Consider the following 21,337-nt stretch of genomic DNA (forward strand, 5'->3'; position numbering starts at 1 on the left):
TTTCTTTAAAATGAGAGGTACATTTTAGAAGGGAGAGGGATGAAAGGGGGATGAGAAAATGTGGTGATTGGTTGTCGCTGGAGTGACCATGAAGAGTCTGTGCTGAACTGAGAGAGGGAGAGGCTGTCTCTGCTAAACTTATAATGAAAGGGGGATGAAGCAGTATTATGTTAACACCCTAGTGTTATATAAAGTACAAAACTGCCCAAAGAAATAGGTAGAAGACACTGGGGCTGTTTCCGCACTGCCAGATTTGAGGGGTTGCATTGGCATGATTCCTGCCGATGCAAGCCCTGGGGCCGTTTGCACGAATGGCCCCATGGGCTGCGCAGCTGGCGGAGCAGGCTCTGCACAGCTGCACAGCCCCCCAAACGGCTTCTTACCTTGTAATGGCTTCCATTGCTCTGAGGAGGCATGGGGACACGTCTCCTGGCCTCAGTCACTGCAGCCATCGCTCTGGCCATGGGGGCATGTTCCCTAGCCTCCTCAGAGCAACGGAATCGAGGACAAGGTAAGAAGCCATTTGGGAGTGGCACAGGGAATATGCTGGCTTCCACCAGCTGCCATTCGCTCGGCAATGGGTGGAAGCTGGCATATTCCAAAACCCTCGCCCCACGAGTGAGGTTTGAAAGTGGCGTCTTCATGCTGCTGGGGGTGGGGCCAGGACAGCGCTGCTGCAATGTAGCAGCACCTCCTGTGCGAACAGCACCCCAGGGACGGTGTTTTTTCCTCCCTAGGGCACTGCTTTTTGGCCGTGCGGAAACGGCCTAGGAGACTAGAAATGGAGTCAAATCCTAATATAGTCTCAAAGATATAAAGAAGCAAGAGAGTGAACTGATATGAAGTGAAAGTCACCTCAGAAGTTATTGCCTCAGATTGTTTATTCTTTGTAAATTATTTCTTGTAACCTTTAAACTAAAGAAAATATATACATTTTAATTTGTTCAATATAACCTGGAATCCAATACTAGTAATTTCCTCAGGACCATACAGCCCTTCAAAACTGCTTTAGAGCTCAAACACATTACTTTAGGAGAAATTAAAAAGGGGTTTGGAATTAAATTTCTGGTGGCAGCATTATATACCTATGGAAAGAAAAGAATAAATAGTATTTTGCATGTATTATGTTTGTTTGCAAACAGGAAGAGAGTGGTAATCACAGATGGACAGTGAAAGAAGACCTGAATAATTAACAGGATATTCAGAACTGATCAAAATATCTTTTGTGCCTTGAGCTCAGACACAGCATGGATCCTGAAGCAGAGATAACATATCTTTGTACAAAACTTTTCTGTGTAACATATTCTGCAGAGCCTGATCTCAGCACTTGTTTTGATTGGACAGTTTTCATGGATTGCTATTGCCATGCTTTCATAAATGTCAATGATACATGTCTGCAAGGGTTTATTTTGGTGTTTCCCATCATAAATATTTACTTATATCTGTTGTCTCTGTAGCCAAAGTAAAATCTGTTTTAACTAACCCCATCCAAATAATAAGAAAATTATTACTCAGACGTTTCAGTTGTGCTATTTAGGGCCTGATTCTGCCCCCCCTTTGAGTTAAGAGTATGATATTCTATTTCAATGGGTGAATTCATTTGTGTTCTTCTCAGTAAACAAGAAGCAAAATATTTCACATGGACTGACTCTGTTCTGCTCTGGCCATTTTCCAATTTTATATGGAAAATGTCTATAATTGGTTTTAAAAGTGCTGTATGAGCAGTTTGAACTTAATGCACTTTCAGTTCCTCTCACTGATACATTTTGGTACTCCAAGCAATAAATGTTCATGGATTCTAGAGTGCATTATTCTCCTATTCTCCAGCATGCTAGATCGTTTCTAGAAAAAACATAGAGTTGGAAGGAACCTCAAGTTCCTACCCCTGTAAAGCACAGACATTCACAACTACCTCCTCTCCATTCTTACACTGACCCCTGTTCTATGCCCAGAAGAAGGCAAAAATCCTCCAGGATCCCTGGCCAATCTGATCTGAAAATGAAGTTACAAGACAAGTAAAGAATTGATTTGGCCTTTCATTTTAAGCAGAGTTGGACTTCCATCAGTTATCCAGGTAAGAGGAGACAAACATCTTAGTGCCATTAAAGACTGCAAGAATGAAGTAAAAGCCCTGTTCATGCAAACCAACAATCTGGAACCTGTTACCTAAAAAAATATAGATTCAATTGTGGATGCTGAAACATTTTGCCTGATGTTCTAATGTGCATGATCACTTGCGCCAAAGAAGCTGACCAAAGAGGGAGGGGGTTCACATGAACAAAGGAACAGAAAACTGTAGCATAATCAAGCGCAGAAATCTTTATAGCTTTGGTGAAATTTATGGCAGAAAAATGGTGGTTAGTAAACACATTGGTACCTCTCTAGGATCAAAACAAGACAAATCAGATTGGCTGTATCTTGGAGGAAATTTGGAAGGAAAAGTGCATGTACTCTACGTATGTGACAGGACTGTAGCTGCCATACAATGCTGTAACCAGTCAGGTTTCTGTAAGTTCTTGTGCTTTGGCAAGATTTAATTTCTGGGTAATTACCGTATATACTCATGTATAAGTCGAATTTTTCAGCACATTTTTAATGCTGAAAAAGCTCCCCTCGACTTATATGTGGGTCATTAAAAAATTTTGTGTGTTTTTGCTTTGCCGGCCAGCAGGGGGTGCAGTTTTTATGCTAGCGGCACCAAAATTTCAGGGTACCCTCAGAAGACACTCCTGATGATACCAGCCAAGTTTGGTAAAGTTTGGTTCAGGGCGTCCAAAGTTATGGACCCCCAAATGAGGTGCCCCCATTCCCCATTGTTTTCAATGGGAGCTATTAGTAGATGGGGCTACCCTTTTGAGGGTCCATAACTTTGGACCCTCTGAACCAAACTTCACCAAACCTGGCTGGCCTCATAAGGAGAGTCTTTTTATGATACCAGCCAGGTTTGGTGAAGTTTGGGTCAGGGGATCCAAAGTTATTGACGCCCAAAGGGGATGCCCCATCCCCCATTGTTTACAATGGAAGCTAATAGTAGATTTTCCATTTCTGATAATATCCCTCTTAAAATCTAAGTTGGGTTGCATTTGGACATACAGATGATGATGAGAAATCCAGTTTTGGAGGATTTTAACTCTTGTGTTTTAGCTTGGTTGCTGGTTGAGCTAAGGTTTTTGTACTTTTAAAGTTATTGTTGAGACCATATTGTTCTTGTTGACCCTCTTTTCCACTTACAGAGCCAGTTTACTGTTTTTCTTTGAAATAAATATTCAAAAACATTTAACCTACTGATGCCTCAATTGATGTAATTTTATTGGCATCTATTTTTATTTTTGAAATTTACCAGCAGCTGCTGCATTTCCCACCCTTGACTTATAAGCGAGTCAATAAGTTTTCCCAGTTTTTTGTGGTAAAATTAGGTGCCTCGACTTATATGCGGGTCGACTTATACGCGAGTATATACGGTAATTATATGTAAGAATGTCCACTGTTATTAAGAAAACATCGACCCCGTGCTTGAATTTCTACGTGAATCTTGCCTGTGGGATGTGCACAAAGATCAACAGGTGCTCCTATAATATTTAAATTACAAATGAAAATTTTACCATTTGTTTGTATTTGGAAGGTTATTTTCACAACTCTAGGAAAAAATATCCACACTTATTCTGCAGACAGCAGCCTAACAGTTCAACAGTTTTGTTTATTTTAACAGTTTATACTCTGCCTTTTGATCAAATAACCTTCAAGCTGTTAAAAAAAAGATTAAATACAACCAAGAAACACAAGAACTAAATTGTTCCATGCAACGGGGAATTTTTTAAAAAAATCTGTTTCTTCTCACAACTCTTAACAGAATTCAGCTACTGAATATATTAAGTTATCCAGTTAAAGTTTGTGACAATCCTGAGAAATATTTTTATAACATATTCGTATACACTTGTATGTACTGAGGGTTCTTAGATTACTCAACCTAAATTACTGAGGACTGCCAAGAAGTAGATTATGTTGAAACCACTAGCATGCAACGCTTTCGGTTTTGCTACACAAGAGACAATTGGTAACAGCTGTGGTAGCACCACAGGCTCTTGGATTGTGTCAAGGCTGTAATATAAAGTGCTGAATTTTGTAGAATGACCAGCTTCTATACTTAGAGAAACAGAATGACTGACTTCTATACTGAAAGGAAAAAAAGAGTGAACTTCTTGCAAAGAAAAGATGCTGCTTTATACTGGGCTGAGTTAGTAAATCTTATACTATTGTTCGCCACCCTGAGCCCGGTTTTGCAAGGGTAGGGCAGGATATAAATTTGAAATAAATGTGTTGATGTTATTTGTGCTAGATTGTACTGCTTACTTTAAAAAAATTAATTAAAATATGCTTTAAAAGGAAGAAGCCCATATATCTAGTTTAATGTGTATACACAATGGAAAACACCCAAGTTTGCCCTCCATATAATCCCCCCAAAAGTGTAATCCATCATTAACTTACTCATAATGGGGCTTCCAATGGAATGGTATTTCACTCTGGTTGAGGCCACTGAGTTCTACCAGACTACACATTGTTGATAGGGTTATTTCTGCTGGCTGTAGAGCAAGTTTTCCTTAGCTCTCGCCTCCCCAGATATTGGGGACCTTAAATTTGACAGGTAGACTGGAAAGGGTTGGATTTTAGACCCACTAGTTCTAAAACATCCAGAATCATCAGGATGAGTGAGCTGTTGAGCTCTTGGAAACAGCCCCCACCCTCCAATCTTTGTTTTTCTTCCTGTTGGTCTTTATTTTCTTCTTTATCTCTTTCTTTTAATAATAAGTGGACCTGCATTACTTGAGGACAAGATCATAATTCAGATCCATTCTAATAACTTTAAAAATGTATTATTATTAGTATTGCTAATTCTGTTAACTTTTCTTGTAATTTTTTGCTGATAAAATAATTTTTTAAACTTACTCATAACATGTGAAGCAGCTTGCATGTTCCTTTCTAAAATCCTTCTGCTTCCAGTTTTAAATGCTTAATAAAAATGTGCCTAGTGTCCTGACCTGAATAGCCCCAAATCTCAGAAGTTAAGAAGGTTCAGCCCAGGTTAGAATTTGGATGGAAGACCTTCAAGAAATATCAGGATTGTGATGCAATGCCTGTGATGCAGGCATTGACAAACCACCTACAACGTCTCTAGCCTTGAAAACTCTATGGGGTCACCGTCAGCTAAGACTTGATGGTACACCCCACTGCCCATAAACTACAGGCATGTCTTTTGGGGTCCTTTAAGGAAAGAGACAGGATGGCCGTTTCCGCATGGCAGCGGAAACGGCTGGGTCGGCGCTTCTTGCGCCGACCCGAAGACGCTGGGACCGTCCGCATGGACTGTCACGGGAAGAGGCGGGCAGCCGGCCCCGCGGAGCGCCGGCGCCCGCATGACCCGGCTTGTCCCTGGGCCTCTGGCGTATCGCCGAGGCCTGGGGACACGCCCCCCTGGCCCTGCGCGCCTGCTCGAGCGGCACAGGGTGAAGGTGTCCTCTATTCCAGCGACGCGACCCGGAGGCCTGGGGACAAGGTGAGTGCCGGGTCGGGGAGGCACCGTGAAGCCGCTGCCGTTCGCTCGGCAGCGGCTTCACGGCGGCGTATTCCAAAAAGAACGCTTAGCGTTCTCGGAATACACCGGCTGCGGGCCAGCCGGGCGGCGCGGGGGCGGCGCGGCTGCGCTTCAGCTGTGCCGCCCGTGCGAATGGCAGCCTGGAGACAGCGTTTTTACCGTCTCCAGGCCGTCATTTTCCGCCCGTGCGGAAACGGCCGATGGGATCATTCAGTGTTCCTTATCCTTACAGTCCACACACTCCAGCATTAAAGCCTACACTCTGAAAACAGACTGATTTACAACAAGAGGTTTTGGTTTTACTGGAGTCAACAGACAAACTCTCATTACACACTGAGGTTCTCTGTTAAATAAACTTTCCACAACTGAAGTTAAAGCATTTTCAATACTACGAATGTTCTACTTTTAATGACAGCATTTAACGTAACCTTAAAATAGTCAAACACTTTCACCCAATACAAAATTCCAGTAAATATATTGTGGCATCAGAAGTTCTTACTGTGATTTTCCAAGTACACTTGCTGTTTGGAGGGTAGACTCCTGGATATCCTTCACTGCCAATTAACCCTGATAATCCAGTTACAACACCACCACATTTAAAAGACCTGGAGGGGGAAAAGGAGATTTATTTACTTCTGAAAAAGTGTTACAAAGGCTACAGAGAATAGCTGTCATTTTAAATGCCACTGATAAAATGAACTGATAAAATGAGAAAAGCAATTCAACTCTCTGTAGATATTTAAACCATAATACACTATAGATACCTTAAAATAACTGACATCTTTAATGCATAAATTCATAATCGATCAGCCAGGCCTATCCCACAAGTTATCCAGTATGAGTAGAAACAGATCTTCTGAGGAAGCTGGGAAGCCACATTTCAGAGAAAAATCTTCAGGCGTGGTCATAAGTTCCACATAACCATTGAACTGTTTAGGGAATATTTTCTGCAGTTGCCTGGAAGCATGTGTACTTGTAAGAGTGTTTATTTATTTCACCAGAAAATTTATTACTGTGCCAATTCTAGTTCAAAATACTTTCCATACTTGAATTACCTAAGAAATCTTTGCAACCAACTTATAAGGTAAACCAGGACCACTATCCACACTTTACGGGTAAGAGAGGAATGTCGAAGGAGAAAGAACAATGTCTCCCTTTGATGCCCATATTTATTTATTTATTCACTTTATTTATAGTCCATCTTTCTCACTGAGCCTCAAGGTGAATATTGTTCCTTCTGCTATCATGCTGCTTCCCCATCCTGGTCCTGCTCTTACATATGCTGGAGGTAAAGCCACTAGCACAGCAGCACAGAGAGTTGCTGCATCGTTGACAGTGGTACCCTTAAGCAAGGCTGTACACAGTTTTCACTCAAAAGAAAATGTCTAAATGCAGCAAAATGCTAATGGCAATAGATTAATAAAGGAGGCTAAAGGTCATATGGGGACTGTCGAGAAACTGCAAACCAAGTAAGGTGATGGTGCAGAAAAATATAAATAATGTATAGCTATTTAAATAAGTTGTACTGAATGCTGTGAAACAGACTCTGGAGATCTATGGAAAGCTGTCAGAGTCAGTCGTCTATAATGAGAAACTTTAAAAATAGGAATTCACAACCCAGAAAGAAAATATGCAAGGAAAATATGCAAGAAAATATACATGATAATGTTAACATTCAATGAGTTCAGGGAAAGAGATGGAAACAAGACTTGTTCCAAAGCACCTGTAGTAATCATGAAGAACAAGAGGGTGTGTGGTATAGTGGCTACTAGGAGTGCTAGGATCTGTGAGACCCAGGTTTGAATGCCCACTCTGCTCTGAGACCTTGTTATTTTAGAACCTTGAGCCTGTCACAAACTCATAGCCTAATGTACTTCACAGGGTTGTTGTGAGGATAAAATGGAGGAAAGGAGAATAATGTAATTTGCTCTGGACCCAATTTGGGAGAAAGGGGGAGGGGGAAATGATGTAAAATAAATAAAAAACATTTGATACCTGGAGGAACAAATGGTGACTAAATGAAATGATCAGAAAGGCAACTATACCTGAAGTTCTGAGGCCAAAAAGAAAAATAAGAAACCAAGTTCCACATAGATGGGTGGAGTAGCCATGCCATGACCACTGGACAATACTCATCAGTGATTCATTCTCCTCTTGCTCAGAAAAGATGACTCAGATATGGAAAATTATTGACCAATGCTAAAAGATCCACAACATGCCGATTTGTATCATATAGCCAGCATTTTACTCTCTGAGGTCATTCTGCTTCTGATCTTAAAGTCATTATCCTTTTACAGAAGAACTTCAAAAGACAAATATAAAGGGAAGTTATTTCATTAACATTCATCAAGAAGTTTAACACTCTCTCCCAACAGGGACTAGGACTATTCTTACTTTCTGTAAGTGTTTATATTTTAGCTCATTGCACCCCATTCTAATGTTAATTAGTTCTTCTATATCTATACTTTTCTAGTTTGATTTGCATATCATGACTCACCCTGACTAGACCAATTTTACTTTGCCTATCTATCAACAGCTGAGAGGGGCCCTTATCTATTCTGATTACTTTTGATTACTTATCTATTCTGATTACTAGAATCCCTGAAACAAAGAAAGAATACATATTCTGGATTTCTTAAAAGTTGAACAAAAGCCTAATTACTTTTTCTGAATGAATATTGTTTTAAACTGATCCCTCTTTGTGACACACCCACACATAAATATTTTGTTGTCTGATTCTTTGGGTATATATACTTCTTCCTAATCCATTAACACTTTGTGTACCTGAGGAAGTATGCTCTGACTTTAAAGATTACGCTGGAATAAATTTTGTTATTTTTAAGGTGCTACTGGACTCCTGGTTTATTTTGCTGCTACCAACTAATAAGGCTGGAATCTTTTTTTTTACTAGAATCCCTGAAACAAAGAAAGAATACATATTCTGGATTTCTTAAAAGTTGAACAAAACTAAAGGGAACAACAAAGGTACATTCTCTGTCTGGAAAACAAATTTCATGGACATGCAATCCTTAAAAAAATTGCATCATTCTATGTACCTTGCCATTGACTTCAATGGATTTCGAGGGGTATAGCTTTGCTTATAACTGCCCATTCCCTATATATTCTCACCTATCTCTATCGCCTTCTCAGCAATTCACCAGCTTTCAATCTGCCCATCACCTTCAGGTATATTTATTAGTTATTTACTTCATTTATACTCCACCTTTCTCCACAATGGAGACTCAAAGTAGCTTGCCATCTCCTCCATTTTATCTTCATAACAGTAATGTGAAATATGTTAGATTGAGAATGTGTGACTGGCCCAAAGTTATCGAGTACCTTCCATGGCAAAATGGGGATTTGAACCTGGGTCTCTCAGATCCTAGTCTGGAACTCCAACTAGTACAACACAACAAGGCTTTTGTGGGGCAGCTGCTATTGCACAGCAACCAGGAATTAGGCCTGTGTGAGTCATGCAAGCCATGAGGCAGCAAGTCACCAGATGACTGCTACCACCACTGGCCCAAATGAGTCCTCCTTCAAAGGTCAAAACAGCCCAGCAAAAGCCACACCCCTTCTCCCTGCCTTTCTCTGGCCCCTTCTGCACATGCAGAATAATGCACTTTCAATGTACTTGCACAATTGTTTGCAAGTGGATTTTGCTATTCCGAACAGTAAAATCCAGCTGCAAAAAGCATTGAAATTACATTATTCTACATATGAGGAAGGAGACACCAATAGAAACCAAGGTTGGCAACACTGAGGTGAGTACCTAGCGACAGTCACTGGGCATTCACTTAGACCCCTTCCGCACATGCAGAATAATGCACTTTCAATCCACTTTCACAATTGTTTGCAAGAGGACTTTGCTGTTCTGTACAGCTGCAAAGTGCATTGAAAGTGGATTGAAATTGCATTATTCTGCATGTGCGGAAGGGGCCTTAGTAAAACTATAGGAGATGATTCTATAATTCTGGTTTTATTTTGACCCTCCATGTATTTTTTTAATACTTCAGACTTTTCTGAAAACAAATGCTTTCCTCAGGTTTGTAGAAAGATCTGTGTTGTCTATTCTTGGCTCCAGTCTCTGGATATAAGTATCCATAGATCTGGCCATATTGTGAATTGGATATATTGATGATTATTGCTGGCTTTTTGTCTCCCAATAAAAAAGGCCTGGTTGTGGGGATAGATGGCCACTGTTGGATTACTGCATCATGGGAACTTGCCACATGGAAGTCCTGATGCCACTACACTGTTCTGACAGCCACAGCATTAACAGGGACCCTTCAAAAGGTTGTCTATGGCCGATTCCCCACAGTCAATTAATTGCGTGATATTCACGCAAAATATCAAGGATTCAGGAAGAACTCCCCACTGCCTGATCAATAAACAAGGATTCATCCCGGTTCTGGCACTCATTCTCCCCCTTATCCCGTGTCTTTGCCGAACCTGCTTGAAAGTACTACTTTTTCAAAAAACATGTATTCGATCCAGTTTGGAGGGGAGGCTTGGGGATCTAATCCTGGTTCAAATTTCCCGCTGTGGAGTGTGACGTAAATGCCTTACAACCAATCAGTGCGCACGGTGCTGTTCTTGTGAGAGCACGAGAGCACGATAACCAACCAGAAACTTGGGCAGGGGAGACGTGCTGGCGTCATAACGTGAGCACATTTTTGCTGGAGGAAAAAAAAAGGCCCCGCCCCAACACGGCAAGACAGCCAATCAGGAGAGAATTGCATGGTAGCGGGGATTGTTACATTTCTTGAATCTGAGATAGGCCTAGATGTCTTCACTGGAAACATGCTGTGGTGGGGAGGTTGAAACCTTGATGAAAAGGTGCAGTTTATTTTCAAACTTGGTTTGATATAGATTGAATTTCCCGGTGGGGATTTGGCCTATGTGTGGACTATACCAAAGTCTCAAGATAAATACTATAATCTCAAAATAATAGAATCATAGAGTTGGAAGACACCACAAGGGCTATCAAGTCTAACCCCTGCCATACAGGAATACACAATCAAAACACTCCTGACAGATGGCCCCCCAATCTCTGTTTAAAAGCCTCCAAAGAAGGAAACTGCACCACACTCCAAAGCAGTGCATTTCACTGTCTAACAGGCCTTATGATCAGGAAGTTCTTCCTAATGTTTAGATGGAATCTCTTTTCCTGTACCTTTAATCCGTTACTCCTTGTCCTAGTCTCTGGAGCGGCAGAAAACAAGCTTGCTCCAGCTTCAATGTGACAGTCCTTTAAATATGTAAACATGGCTATCATGTCAACCTTCTCTTCTTCTCTGGACCTGTTCCAGCTTGTCAATATCATTCTTAAATTGTGGTGCCTAGAACTGTAAACAGTATCCCAGGTGAGGTCTGACCAATGCAGAATAGAGTAGTACTATTACATCCCTCGATATAGACACTACTCCTATTGATGCAGCCCAGAACTGCATTGACTTTCTTGGCTGCTGCATCACACTGCTGACTCATGTTCAGTTTGTGGTCTACTAAGACTCCCAGATCCCTTTCACATTCAAATTTTGAATTCTGAACCTGGCCTCTGGGGTATTAGCTATTCCTCCTAATTTGGTGTCATCTTCAAATTTGATTAGCATGCCATCCTATTCCATCATTCAAATGTTTGGCTGGAGATATTTAGTAGTTTTAAAGTTTCCTCTATAGTGCTCCTATTCTTCACTCTATAACTCTGACATGTCAATAAACTATTAATTGCCACGTTGTGGTCACTTCTATCATAAGTGCAGGATACTGATATGGCATGGTGGCTCATGCAAATCACTGGATTGAAGTTGTCATATTATTTGACCTATAGTGCCAATGGATAGGGGTATCCCCACCAACTATGTTTGAGCTGCAGGTTATTTGAAGGGTTTTGATTCAGTCAATGAAAGAATGGAAATCCTAATGAAACAATTCCATGTTTCCCCATTCCATTTTAAAACTTTTTTCTTCCACAAATGTAGCCTCTGGGTTTTGTTTGATCGAGGAGGACAATATGGAGAGAAAGAATGAAAGTATTTTAACCCTTTCCTCCTGCAATTTTTTCTCACTGCAGAAACTCATCCTTGACTGGCTTAGTAGGGGTACCTATATGGGGGTACCCATATTTTCCCCAGCAGGAATTAAACCAGCTAGGGTCTGGTTTTTCCATTGATAATAAGTCAGATGATGAAAGGATTAAAATCCTGCTCCCTCCCCCAAAAGTTCTCTCCAGGAAAACCTGTAGGCTGCTTTGTAAAATCAGGGGAGGGGGTGTATCTTTCAAAACAGACCACGAAGAGTATTGAGTCCTCTTTTTCTGCATGTTAACAAGTGGTGATTATGTGCAAGTAATTTGTAGCTAATGACAGATGTCAGCTATGGCCAGGTCATGCTACGGGCATGCGTTTACTTTTCAAACAAATGAGATGAGCAAATAGCAAGCATGGACAACATGGGGGTCTGCAACCTGCGGCTCTCCAGATGTTCATGGACTACAATTCCCATCAGCCCCTGTCAGCATGGCCAATGGCTGATGGGATTTGTAGTCCATGAACATCTGGAGAGCTTACGGTTGGAGACCTGGGCTATATCCTTCAGGAAAAAACAGAGATTCTCGCTTCAGAAACTAGAGCTGTCTGGAGTGCTCCCTCGTCCACACTTAGATGAGCTCCAGTCCCCAACCCAGATACATTAGGGGGCCATAATGGCATTTGAACATGCTCAACTTTTCTTATTTCAGGCCTCCCCAGCACCCAACCCGGACTTGGAGCCAGAACTCAAAGCAACCCCTTCCATTGGCACAGGTCGTGATTCCACCTACTGCATTTACAGCAAGGAGGTTCTGAGCCTTAGGCTCATTCTGCACAGCATATTTATAACGAGTTGCAATCGTTATAAATATGCTGAGCATTATGAGTCTATAAGGGTTTTTCACTCTCCGTCGCCACGCGGAACCTACGCGGTTTGCTAGGAGTGCCTACGCCAGCAGCGCCTTGCGGGGGCAGTGGGGGCGCGGAGAGCTGGGATAGGGCGCTTAAGGAGCGTTACCTCGGTCTTTGCAGCTGCCGGTTCTTGGAGGGCTGAGCTGCTGCGATCAGCAGAAGTCCCAGGGCCACGAAGGAGCACGAGGCGGCGTCTCGCATTATTTCGTCCTGGTCAGCTCCTGGACGGCGACGGCACGAAGCTGGCCGGGGACCTCTTTTATAAAGCGGCTGGGAGGCGACGCTGTCTCTGGAGGAGTTCCTCTTCGTGAATATCCCATTTGTTAGTCAGGGCGGGGGGAGGAGAATAGGTTTCGTCCCCAACGTGGGGCGAGGGAGGGAGCCACCCCCTCGGCCTCCGCCCCTTCATGGTGAGCAGAGCGCTTGAGGTGGGACGATATTCGACCGTCTTTTGCACGGGGAAAACCGTTGAGAAATGACCGTTGAGGGCTCTCTGAGTAGTACGCAACGGCGGCTCGCGATGAAGGAATCGATCTCAACGACAATGTCCCCTTTCCTTCTGACTGGGCACCTTTGGCCCAGTGAGTCCTCACAGGAGTACAGTTATGCCCTTCTGAAATCATCATGGTAGTAATTCCCAAGATGTAGTCTTTTGAGTCTCTTGCAGCAGAAATAAGAGGGGTCTTGCAGCACGTTCAAAACTAACAGACTTTTAAAATTTTTTGGCATAAACATCTGAAAAAGTGGCACTCTAGTCCATGGGAGTTCATGCTAGAATGGAAACTTTTTGTTTAACATTCTGAAGAACTCTGCCCCCCCCCCCCCCCATCTTACTGGGGAACAATTCACTGTAGGGCTCTGCACGTATATGTTAATGTCAGAATTGGGTTAGCAACTCAGGAGTGTTTGTAGGCCAAAGTACCTCTGATTCTCAGTAATACTTGCCATTGCAAGGATGAGAATGAAAATAGTACATTTTACTGACACTTTATGTTTATTTCACATGTTTCAATCAATAGCTCAGTTTTGAATGCCAGTAAATTCAGCAGGGCTTAGTCCCATGGGGATACACAAAGAATTCTGTACCCCTAAACTTATTTTGTTTTCAGGTTCCACATAATGAATGGGATATATAAATTTGGCACGTGGCAAGTGATTAAAATTGGAGTGTTCCATGACATTAGTGAGTATTCCATACACATTATTATTTTTGTTCTTCTGCCTCTAGTGGTTCAGCTCCCCCTGAAGCTGACTAGCTTTGTTCCAGTGGTGTACCGCTTATAGCAGTGGTTCTCAACCTTCCTAATGCCGTGACCATTTAATACAGTTCCTCATGTTGTGGTCACCCCCAACCATAAAATTATTTTCGTTGCTACTTCATAGCTGTAATTTTCCGATGGTCTGAGGAAATCCCTGTGAAAGGGTCGTTCGACCCCCAAAGGGGTCGCGACCCACAGGTTGAGAACCGCTGGCTTATAGGGACATGGGCACACACTGTTTTGTCACAAGGGGTGTTTTGTCATGAGGGGTATCCCCCATGTGACAAAATGGCGTGCGCCCATCCCACCCCCACTCCCGGGCTCCCGCAGGCCAGCTTCAGCCCTCCCCAGGCCCTGGGGAGAGTAGGAACCGGCCTGCAGAGATGTTGGGGGGGGGGGGGCCTCCATGGCAGGCTGCGGCAGCGCCCCGCCCTCTTGAGCTCCTGCAGGCCATCTTCTGCCCTCCCCAGGCCCTGGCAAGAGCAGGAGCTGGCCTGCAGGGAAGCAAGAGGAAGGGCAGGGCTCCGCAATGGGCAGTGGTGGCATCCGCCTGGGCCGCCTGCCACAGTGCCCTGCCCTCCCGGGCTCCCTGCAGGCTGGCTTCTGCCTTCCCCCGTCCTCCCCTGTAAAGGGTGGTGTGGGGAGCCAGGTGGGGGGAGGCACAGAGAGTTGGTCAAGCCCCTGGGCACCATTTAGGCCCCGTATGCCGCTGCATTGTTCCAGTCTCAATAATAGAAACTGTACACCTTCAACACATTTGCACATAAAATGAGCTACTGAACTTACCTCTCATGTAAAAAGCTGCTGTAGGCATTTCTGTTGTGTTTAGTAGGTCTGTAACTCTGGAGCTCCCAGTAGTAAATCCAGACACTGTTTTGACATATACTGTTTATATCTGGGTCTGTAATACACCAGGTAGTGGAAAAGTGCTGACAGAGATTGAATTTCCAAACAGAAACGTGTGACCTGAAATAACCCATCACCACTCTGAAGTCTCCCTTGATGCAATATTACTAATTCCACATGTTGTCTCACTGGTATGTGCAGCGCAGGTCAATGTATGGGGCCTCTTTCAAGCATAGGAGCTGCTGACGTTGTGGAATAGATATTAGGCACATTATGTTTGTGTACTAAATATCGCTGTGGCGTTCAATATACAACGGTCGTAATTATTGAATTTTACCCCATTCAGAATTCTTGAATGTTTAGAATAGGCTGGAGCCTGTTCTTATGGGACTCTTCTTCATTTTCAGATGAGCTATTGTCAAAGGGAGGAAGGAGACTTGAGGTTGCCAGATTGGTCCCCACATGCACTTGGGTTTCCCCACTTATCTGGAACCTAGCAGGGAGGGAACTGTTGGCATTCTGGCTAAGGGATAAGAGCCAAAACTTCTCCAAGGTCCAGAATTTCAGGTGATCAGACACATACAAAGGTTTCCCTACAGTTTTCACATGCCTTAATTTTATATGATCAATTTGTCATACCTTTAAGCCATAATAATAATTTGAAATGAGAAACTCTCCATAGCAGGGGTCCCCAAACTTTTTGAGCTCATGGTCACTTTGGAATTCTAATAAGGCATGGTGGGTACAACAACGATATGGCTACCACAAAATGGTTGCCATGAGAGGCAGAGTCAGCCACAAAATGATTGCTACTATTTCACTTCAGTAACACAGTGCCAATGCTTGTGCTTTGGTGGCAACTGCTTTAAAAGCAACATTTAAAAAAATCCACACAGCTAATCAGATGCCTTGCTGGACAAAAACACTGCTTGGCACCAGAAAAGGTGTGGGCAGGTACCATGGTGGCCATGGGTGACCATGTTGGGACCCCTGCTCCATAGTATTAGGGTCACACTAAATGGACATTTGATTAATTATTATGTATGGATTTTGATAAACATATTTTGAGAGGACTTTCTGCATTTTAATCAGTTTTAACACCATATAACAAATATTTTAAAGGTTTCAGTATTGCCAGTGATGCCAATATCGGGTTGGAGCCAAAGTCACTTTTCTGCATGCAGAAGATGGTATCTTCTGCTTACTGAACCATTTTTTCTCACGCAACATGAGGTATAAAATTAAATCCAGAGATCCAGAGGCATAATGTGATATAAACAATGTAGCAAGTAGATTACAAATATAGAAGACAATGCAGTAAAAGCAGATAATATAATAAACACTGGTATAACTCTCTGTCTAATGAAACCTGTGCCTTGTAGAACTAAGCTCAGTGCTGTCCCTCTAAGACAGAGAGATTCTGAGAGGTATATGATTGAGGTAGCAATGGTTTAGTACAGCCATTCTCAACCAGGGTACCGTGGTACCCTGGGGTGCCGTGAGCATGTCCCAGGGGTACTGCGGCAACACTACCCCCCCCCCATTTTTGTGGTGTCTCCCACCAGTGCCAGCAAGGACATGGAGCTGGCCCATGGGGCAGGGCCTGCCACAAGGTCAGCAGCCACTACCACCCCCAGTGCTTCCCTTCACCCTAGGAGGGGAAGGTGGGGGGTGTGGCAAGCAGGGGCAATGGGAGGGGAAGGTGGAGGGTGGCGGCAGGGGTACCGTGAGATATGAAGAGTGAGGTCAAGGGTACCCTGACCTCGAAAAGGTTGGGAAACACTGGTTTAGTAGATCATCTGGCCTTCTGCTCCTCCTTTCTTCTCCCTGTGTTCCTCCCTTCTTTTGCTTCCCTTCCCATCCGTTCCCACTTTTCTCTTTTGTTCCTTTTCCTTTGACCTTGGTTTTTCTTCTTTCTGTCTTGACTCCTTGGAAGTCCAGTGAATCTTGGGTCATGCATGGTTAGTTACCTGCGCACCATTGTTATGTGCCAAGTTGCCAACCCACCACTAGAAGCTGCCATGAGTTGGGAAAGGGTGAGGCATAAATAAGATAAGTAATGGATTACAATTCATTTAAAAAACCCTATATTCCTGAACTGTTCAATTATACTACAACTCTAATGCCTTTTAAAAAAAATCCTCCTGAACATTTCGGTTTCTCACCTTTTGTGCAATGAAAGGAGTTTAAGAGCCTTTCTAAACTCCTCAGGCAACATGTTCCACAAGGTGAAAGCCACATCAGATATTCCATGTGGATGGGTAATTTCCAGTTTTACCTATCAGCAAGGTGGCATCTTCAGAAGACTTGGCACAGATGAGCAAACCTCATTTGGTGAAGTATAGCAAGAAAGATACTTCTGTAGGAATATGGGTCCAAGACTATTGAGAGCTTTGTTGCCTGATGTTGTCAGATCTCGGAAGCTAAGCAGGATTGGTCCTGGTTAGTTCTTGGATGAGAGACCAAGAAATACCAGGGTCACTATGCAGAGGAAGACAATGGCAAAGTAACTCTGCTAGTCTCTTGCCTGGAAAACCCTATTGGGTTGCCATAAGTTGGCTGCAATTTCATGACACTTTACACACAGAGATGATGACCATTACCTTGAATTAAACCCAGTAACTAGATTTCAGTAATTTTGAATTAAGCCCAGTAACTGATCTGTAACCAATGGAGTGACTGCAGAATGGGTGCAATATGCATGCTCTACCTAACTGTCAGTGATAACCGAGCTGTGGGGTTCTGTACCAACTGGAGTTTCCAAACTGATTTTAAGGACAGCCATAGACTAGCTGTGAGATGCTGTATGATCTAATAATATTAAATAAATAAATGCTGCATAAATGATCTAAGCATTTGACTTGAGTCATATATTCCTTTTTATCCATGAGATATCTTCCTTTATCTGCTTATAGGAAAAAATAAAAAGTTAAAAATAGTTTTGTTTGTCAAATGTGTGACATTTCAAAGAAAAATCTTTGTATTTTTAGTCCTTCACAAGTCATGCTTTGAATCCCAAATTCTATCAGCATGATGGATAGGATTTATCCTATTTCTATCATTCCTCTGCAAAACTAAAAACAACTCTTAACATTCTGAGGATGGCACATTTGCTTTGATCAGTGTTGTTTAAATTTTAATTAGAAGGTTCGTTGTTATTTTTTCTATAACATTTGGGGAAAGGTAGAAATCTGCTGCTGTTCAATCCGTGATCATCTACATGTATACATGAGTAATTAGGGGTTGATAGAAAATGATGCTCCTTTGCCCAGAGATAGCTTAACTTTTACAATGAATGCTGATGTTGTCGGTAGTCCAAGTTTTCTTTGAGAAGTCTTTATTTCATTTGTAGAATTAAGAAAAGTAAACTGTTGTTCAGTGTTTGTGGCAATGTATTTGGTCTTGGTCAATCATCCGTTTCAACCCACTTCAATTAAATGCTTTTCTTTTGCAAATAAAAATTAATGTAACTACTTCAGAAAACTAGTTGATAAATATGTGTCTGTCTAGTTGCCTGTGACAAGTAAGAATAATCCAAGTGACCAAGCAAGGGTGTCCAGTTCCTCCAACGCAGGGGTGGAGGTCAGAACTGTAGTGCCCTCCAGAACTCCCTTCTTCCCTGGCAGGACCTCAGACAGGCCTAGAGGAAGAGGGATCACATCCACCTAGCTCCCCCCCCCCCCCCAACCCTTCCTGGACCTGCTTCTTCTCCCTCTGGTTTGGGGGCTGGATTTTTCCTCAGGTTTGGCTACCATGCCCTACTTCCCTGACCTCCTCTACAGGAATTTGCTTCTAGGAATTTGCTTGAGCCTAGTGAGGTTGGGACTGCCTTCCCTTTTTCCAAGTGCTCTTTTCTGGATCTGGCCTCCCTGTCTGGGCCTTGCCTGTGTCAGGCCTGGTCCTACCCTACCCCTTTTGCTATGTCCCTGTGACCCATGCCCAGCTGAGGCCTTGACACATTGCTGGACTACTCCCTTAGCGGGGCAGTCTCCAGTGAGCCCTGCTGCTGTCCTTGTCTTTTTGTTATTGTGTGCACTTCCTGCAAGATCCATTTTGTGGTAGTACCTACCACCCTGTCTTAGAGTTCCAGAGTTCTTCAGAGGCTCAAAAAGGTTGGGGACCCCAGGTATATCTTCATGTGAGGATGATGGGTCTGCTGATTAGATTCAGTGACTGGATCAGGATGTCTGCAGGTGAGTGAGGGCCCAGTTCAGTTTTAGCTGCACTAAGGGATTGTTATATTCCTTGATTGACTTCCCCATAAGGTCTTTGACCACTCCTCTGGCACTTTCTGTTTTTCCTGAGTGAGTCCCCATTCTAAACTCCACAGCTGCAACACTCCAACCCTATTGATTCAGGTCAAACTGCTCCACCTCTTCATTCAGGTAGAATGCTTGTCACTGAAATTTAGGCAAGCTGTCAATTGTTTTGAAACTGCCTTTCTATTTTGAAGGTTATCAACAACTATTTGCACTTGTTTCTTTTCTGTTTGAATGCAGTTAATTAAAAACTCTTAAAACTCTGCCAGGGTTTTTATACATTTACTCTATTGCTCAGCTTCTTGTGAAAGGAGATACTACCAAAGAAATTAGAGGGAAAGGGGTGGGGGCGGGGGTTAATGTAAACTCTCCTCAATTTACAAGAAAATCCCAATCTACAGGAAGAAGAGAGGGGGTGAGGGGGTTGAGAGTTGCCTACTGCCTCAGGAAAGATGTCTCAGCTTGGATTCTCATCCAAGCATTCCCTGTATTTGTGCTGCCTAGTAACTACAAAATAGTGCCAATCCATATTCAGTAAGTACATGTGGTATGTATCTTAAGATAATGCAACAGGCGCATATTCTTTTAACACATAATTGGGCTGGATAGAAAACAACAGTACCCAAGCTATATTGAGACACAGCAGGCTCTCAAATTTCCCAAAGGCATTATATTACTAAGGCAATAGTGATAACATGATCCATGTGTGAGTAAATATTATGGAATGTTTTTCACACATTTAGTGTCTCCTGTGGAGTCAGTCAGCTAGGTTGCTGGGCCTCCACCTTTGGAATTCCATTGGAGGTGCAATGACTTTAGAGACAGCTGAAGTTGGAAATGTTGATACAATAGAAGTTTATTGCATAAGAGAAACCAAAGCTATTTATTTTCTTAATTAAGTGTTTGCTTGTATTTTTACATAGCCTTTTAGAGAATACCTGCAGTGTTCTGTAGTAACTTAGTAATAAAAAGGAGAAAATCACTCATGTATTCCTGGGTACAGTGTTCTACAGGCAGGCTGTGAGAGTTTTATGAAACTTTAGAAAGAATCTTAACTATATTCCTATTTTTACCATTAGTAATTATACTACTAAGGATTTGCTGCAGTTTACTGTACTAAAATGGTATGCATTCTGTCCCACCAGTAAGTACTCCAGTGAATGTGCATAATTGTGTTACCCATATTGGGGTTAAATGTGGGTTACCCATATTTATTTATAAACAATACTTTTGTCATAGTTTTAATTAAATTATGAAAAACAATAATTTAGGGCTAGGTTTTGTGGTATCAATAGTATAAAAATATAATAATTAAAATGCAAAACTCAAAAACTGAAAAATGAGTCTGGCCAGTAATTTTTAGGGCTGGTTCCTGGAGTAAAAAAAAAGATTTAAGGCCTGCTTTAACATATACTAAATTAAAACTGAAAACTATAAATTTAAAGAAAAATTCTGAAGACAAAAAACTGAACATCAAATTTGCAGTCAACATGAGGCAGAGCCATTAACTCTAATTTTTTTTGTTCTACTTATGAATGTATGCTTGCATGTGTACTGCAATGTTGAAAAGGAAGGGTTGATACACAGAAGTATGGGATTTCTAGACTGCAACCTGGAGATCCATGAGATATATTTAAATTCACTGCTGAAACAGAAAATGTTCATGTTCTTTGGCTTCATTAAAAGGTACAGAGTGCTCTTCCAAAACAAAACATGACCATATATCCCCAAGGAATGCCTAGTTAGTCAAGAATATATGCAGACCCTGAATGCAACAAAGAAGCAGTGCAAAGATCAGACAATGATCTATCACAAAGAATGCCAGTAAAATGTCAACTTGGTATCAGCTAAAATGACCAAAATTCAGTTGTAGTCATTGTTTCAATTAGGTGTTTAGAGTTGGTATATTGAGCAGGTGTGTAAAAAGGAACAGGCTACTAATACTTGAATTATTGCAGTTCATTATCTAACAGGCATAGTTATGGGAATATAAATCCATGGAACACGTAAATGTACTTGGTAGAAAGTAAAGCATAACGCAACAGAGAACATTGGGAAAATAACAGAAAAACAAAATTTCACAAGAGAACAGTCTGATTTGAAAAGCAAGCACAACAAGAAATTAATTCCTTGATCATCATTGAATGGTATAAAATAAACATACAATTTTGCAACTACAAAAACTTCATGAATTTGTATTTTTAGGTTGTACAAGACATTATTGTGTGAAATGATAAATGTTGTATTCCTAAGGATCACTGAGAGATACCACAGTAAGCCCACTGCTGAAAATACTAGGTGTTATAATGACATTTCTAGATATCATGGCAACATGGCAGCTGAGACTTATTGAATGGTACAATTGCAGCCGGGATAAATGAATCTGGCATGGCCCTGGGATGTTCACATGGCTGTGTCCTGAATCCTCCTCTACATGAA

General features: G+C 42.1%; 2 protein-coding genes across 3 annotated transcripts in view; both read right to left on the reverse strand.

Annotated features, from left to right (window-relative positions):
• The window catches only part of PCOLCE2 (procollagen C-endopeptidase enhancer 2), a 44,483-nt gene extending 31,071 nt beyond the window's left edge, over positions 1 to 13,412 (reverse strand). Inside the window, exons 1-2 of one of the 2 annotated variants that reach the window (XM_048505370.1) lie at positions 12,641 to 13,412; positions 6,090 to 6,195 (exon numbers count right to left, since the gene is read on the reverse strand). In XM_048505370.1, the coding sequence (XP_048361327.1) occupies positions 6,090 to 6,195; positions 12,641 to 12,735 (201 nt within the window). In that variant the 5' untranslated portion in view covers positions 12,736 to 13,412. Of the gene's footprint in view, positions 1 to 6,089; positions 6,196 to 7,635; positions 7,822 to 12,640 lie in introns of those variants that run through there. The other variant, XM_048505371.1, reaches the window with a different exon arrangement.
• The window catches only part of PAQR9 (progestin and adipoQ receptor family member 9), a 44,640-nt gene continuing 29,394 nt past the window's right edge, over positions 6,092 to 21,337 (reverse strand). The window contains exon 2 of the mRNA XM_048505373.1: positions 6,092 to 6,195. The gene's annotated coding sequence lies outside the window, so the exon portion shown is untranslated. The remainder of the gene's footprint in view (positions 6,196 to 21,337) is intronic.

This window comes from Sphaerodactylus townsendi, linkage group LG08 (genome assembly GCF_021028975.2).
Source record: "Sphaerodactylus townsendi isolate TG3544 linkage group LG08, MPM_Stown_v2.3, whole genome shotgun sequence".
Classification (NCBI taxonomy): domain Eukaryota; kingdom Metazoa; phylum Chordata; class Lepidosauria; order Squamata; family Sphaerodactylidae; genus Sphaerodactylus; species Sphaerodactylus townsendi.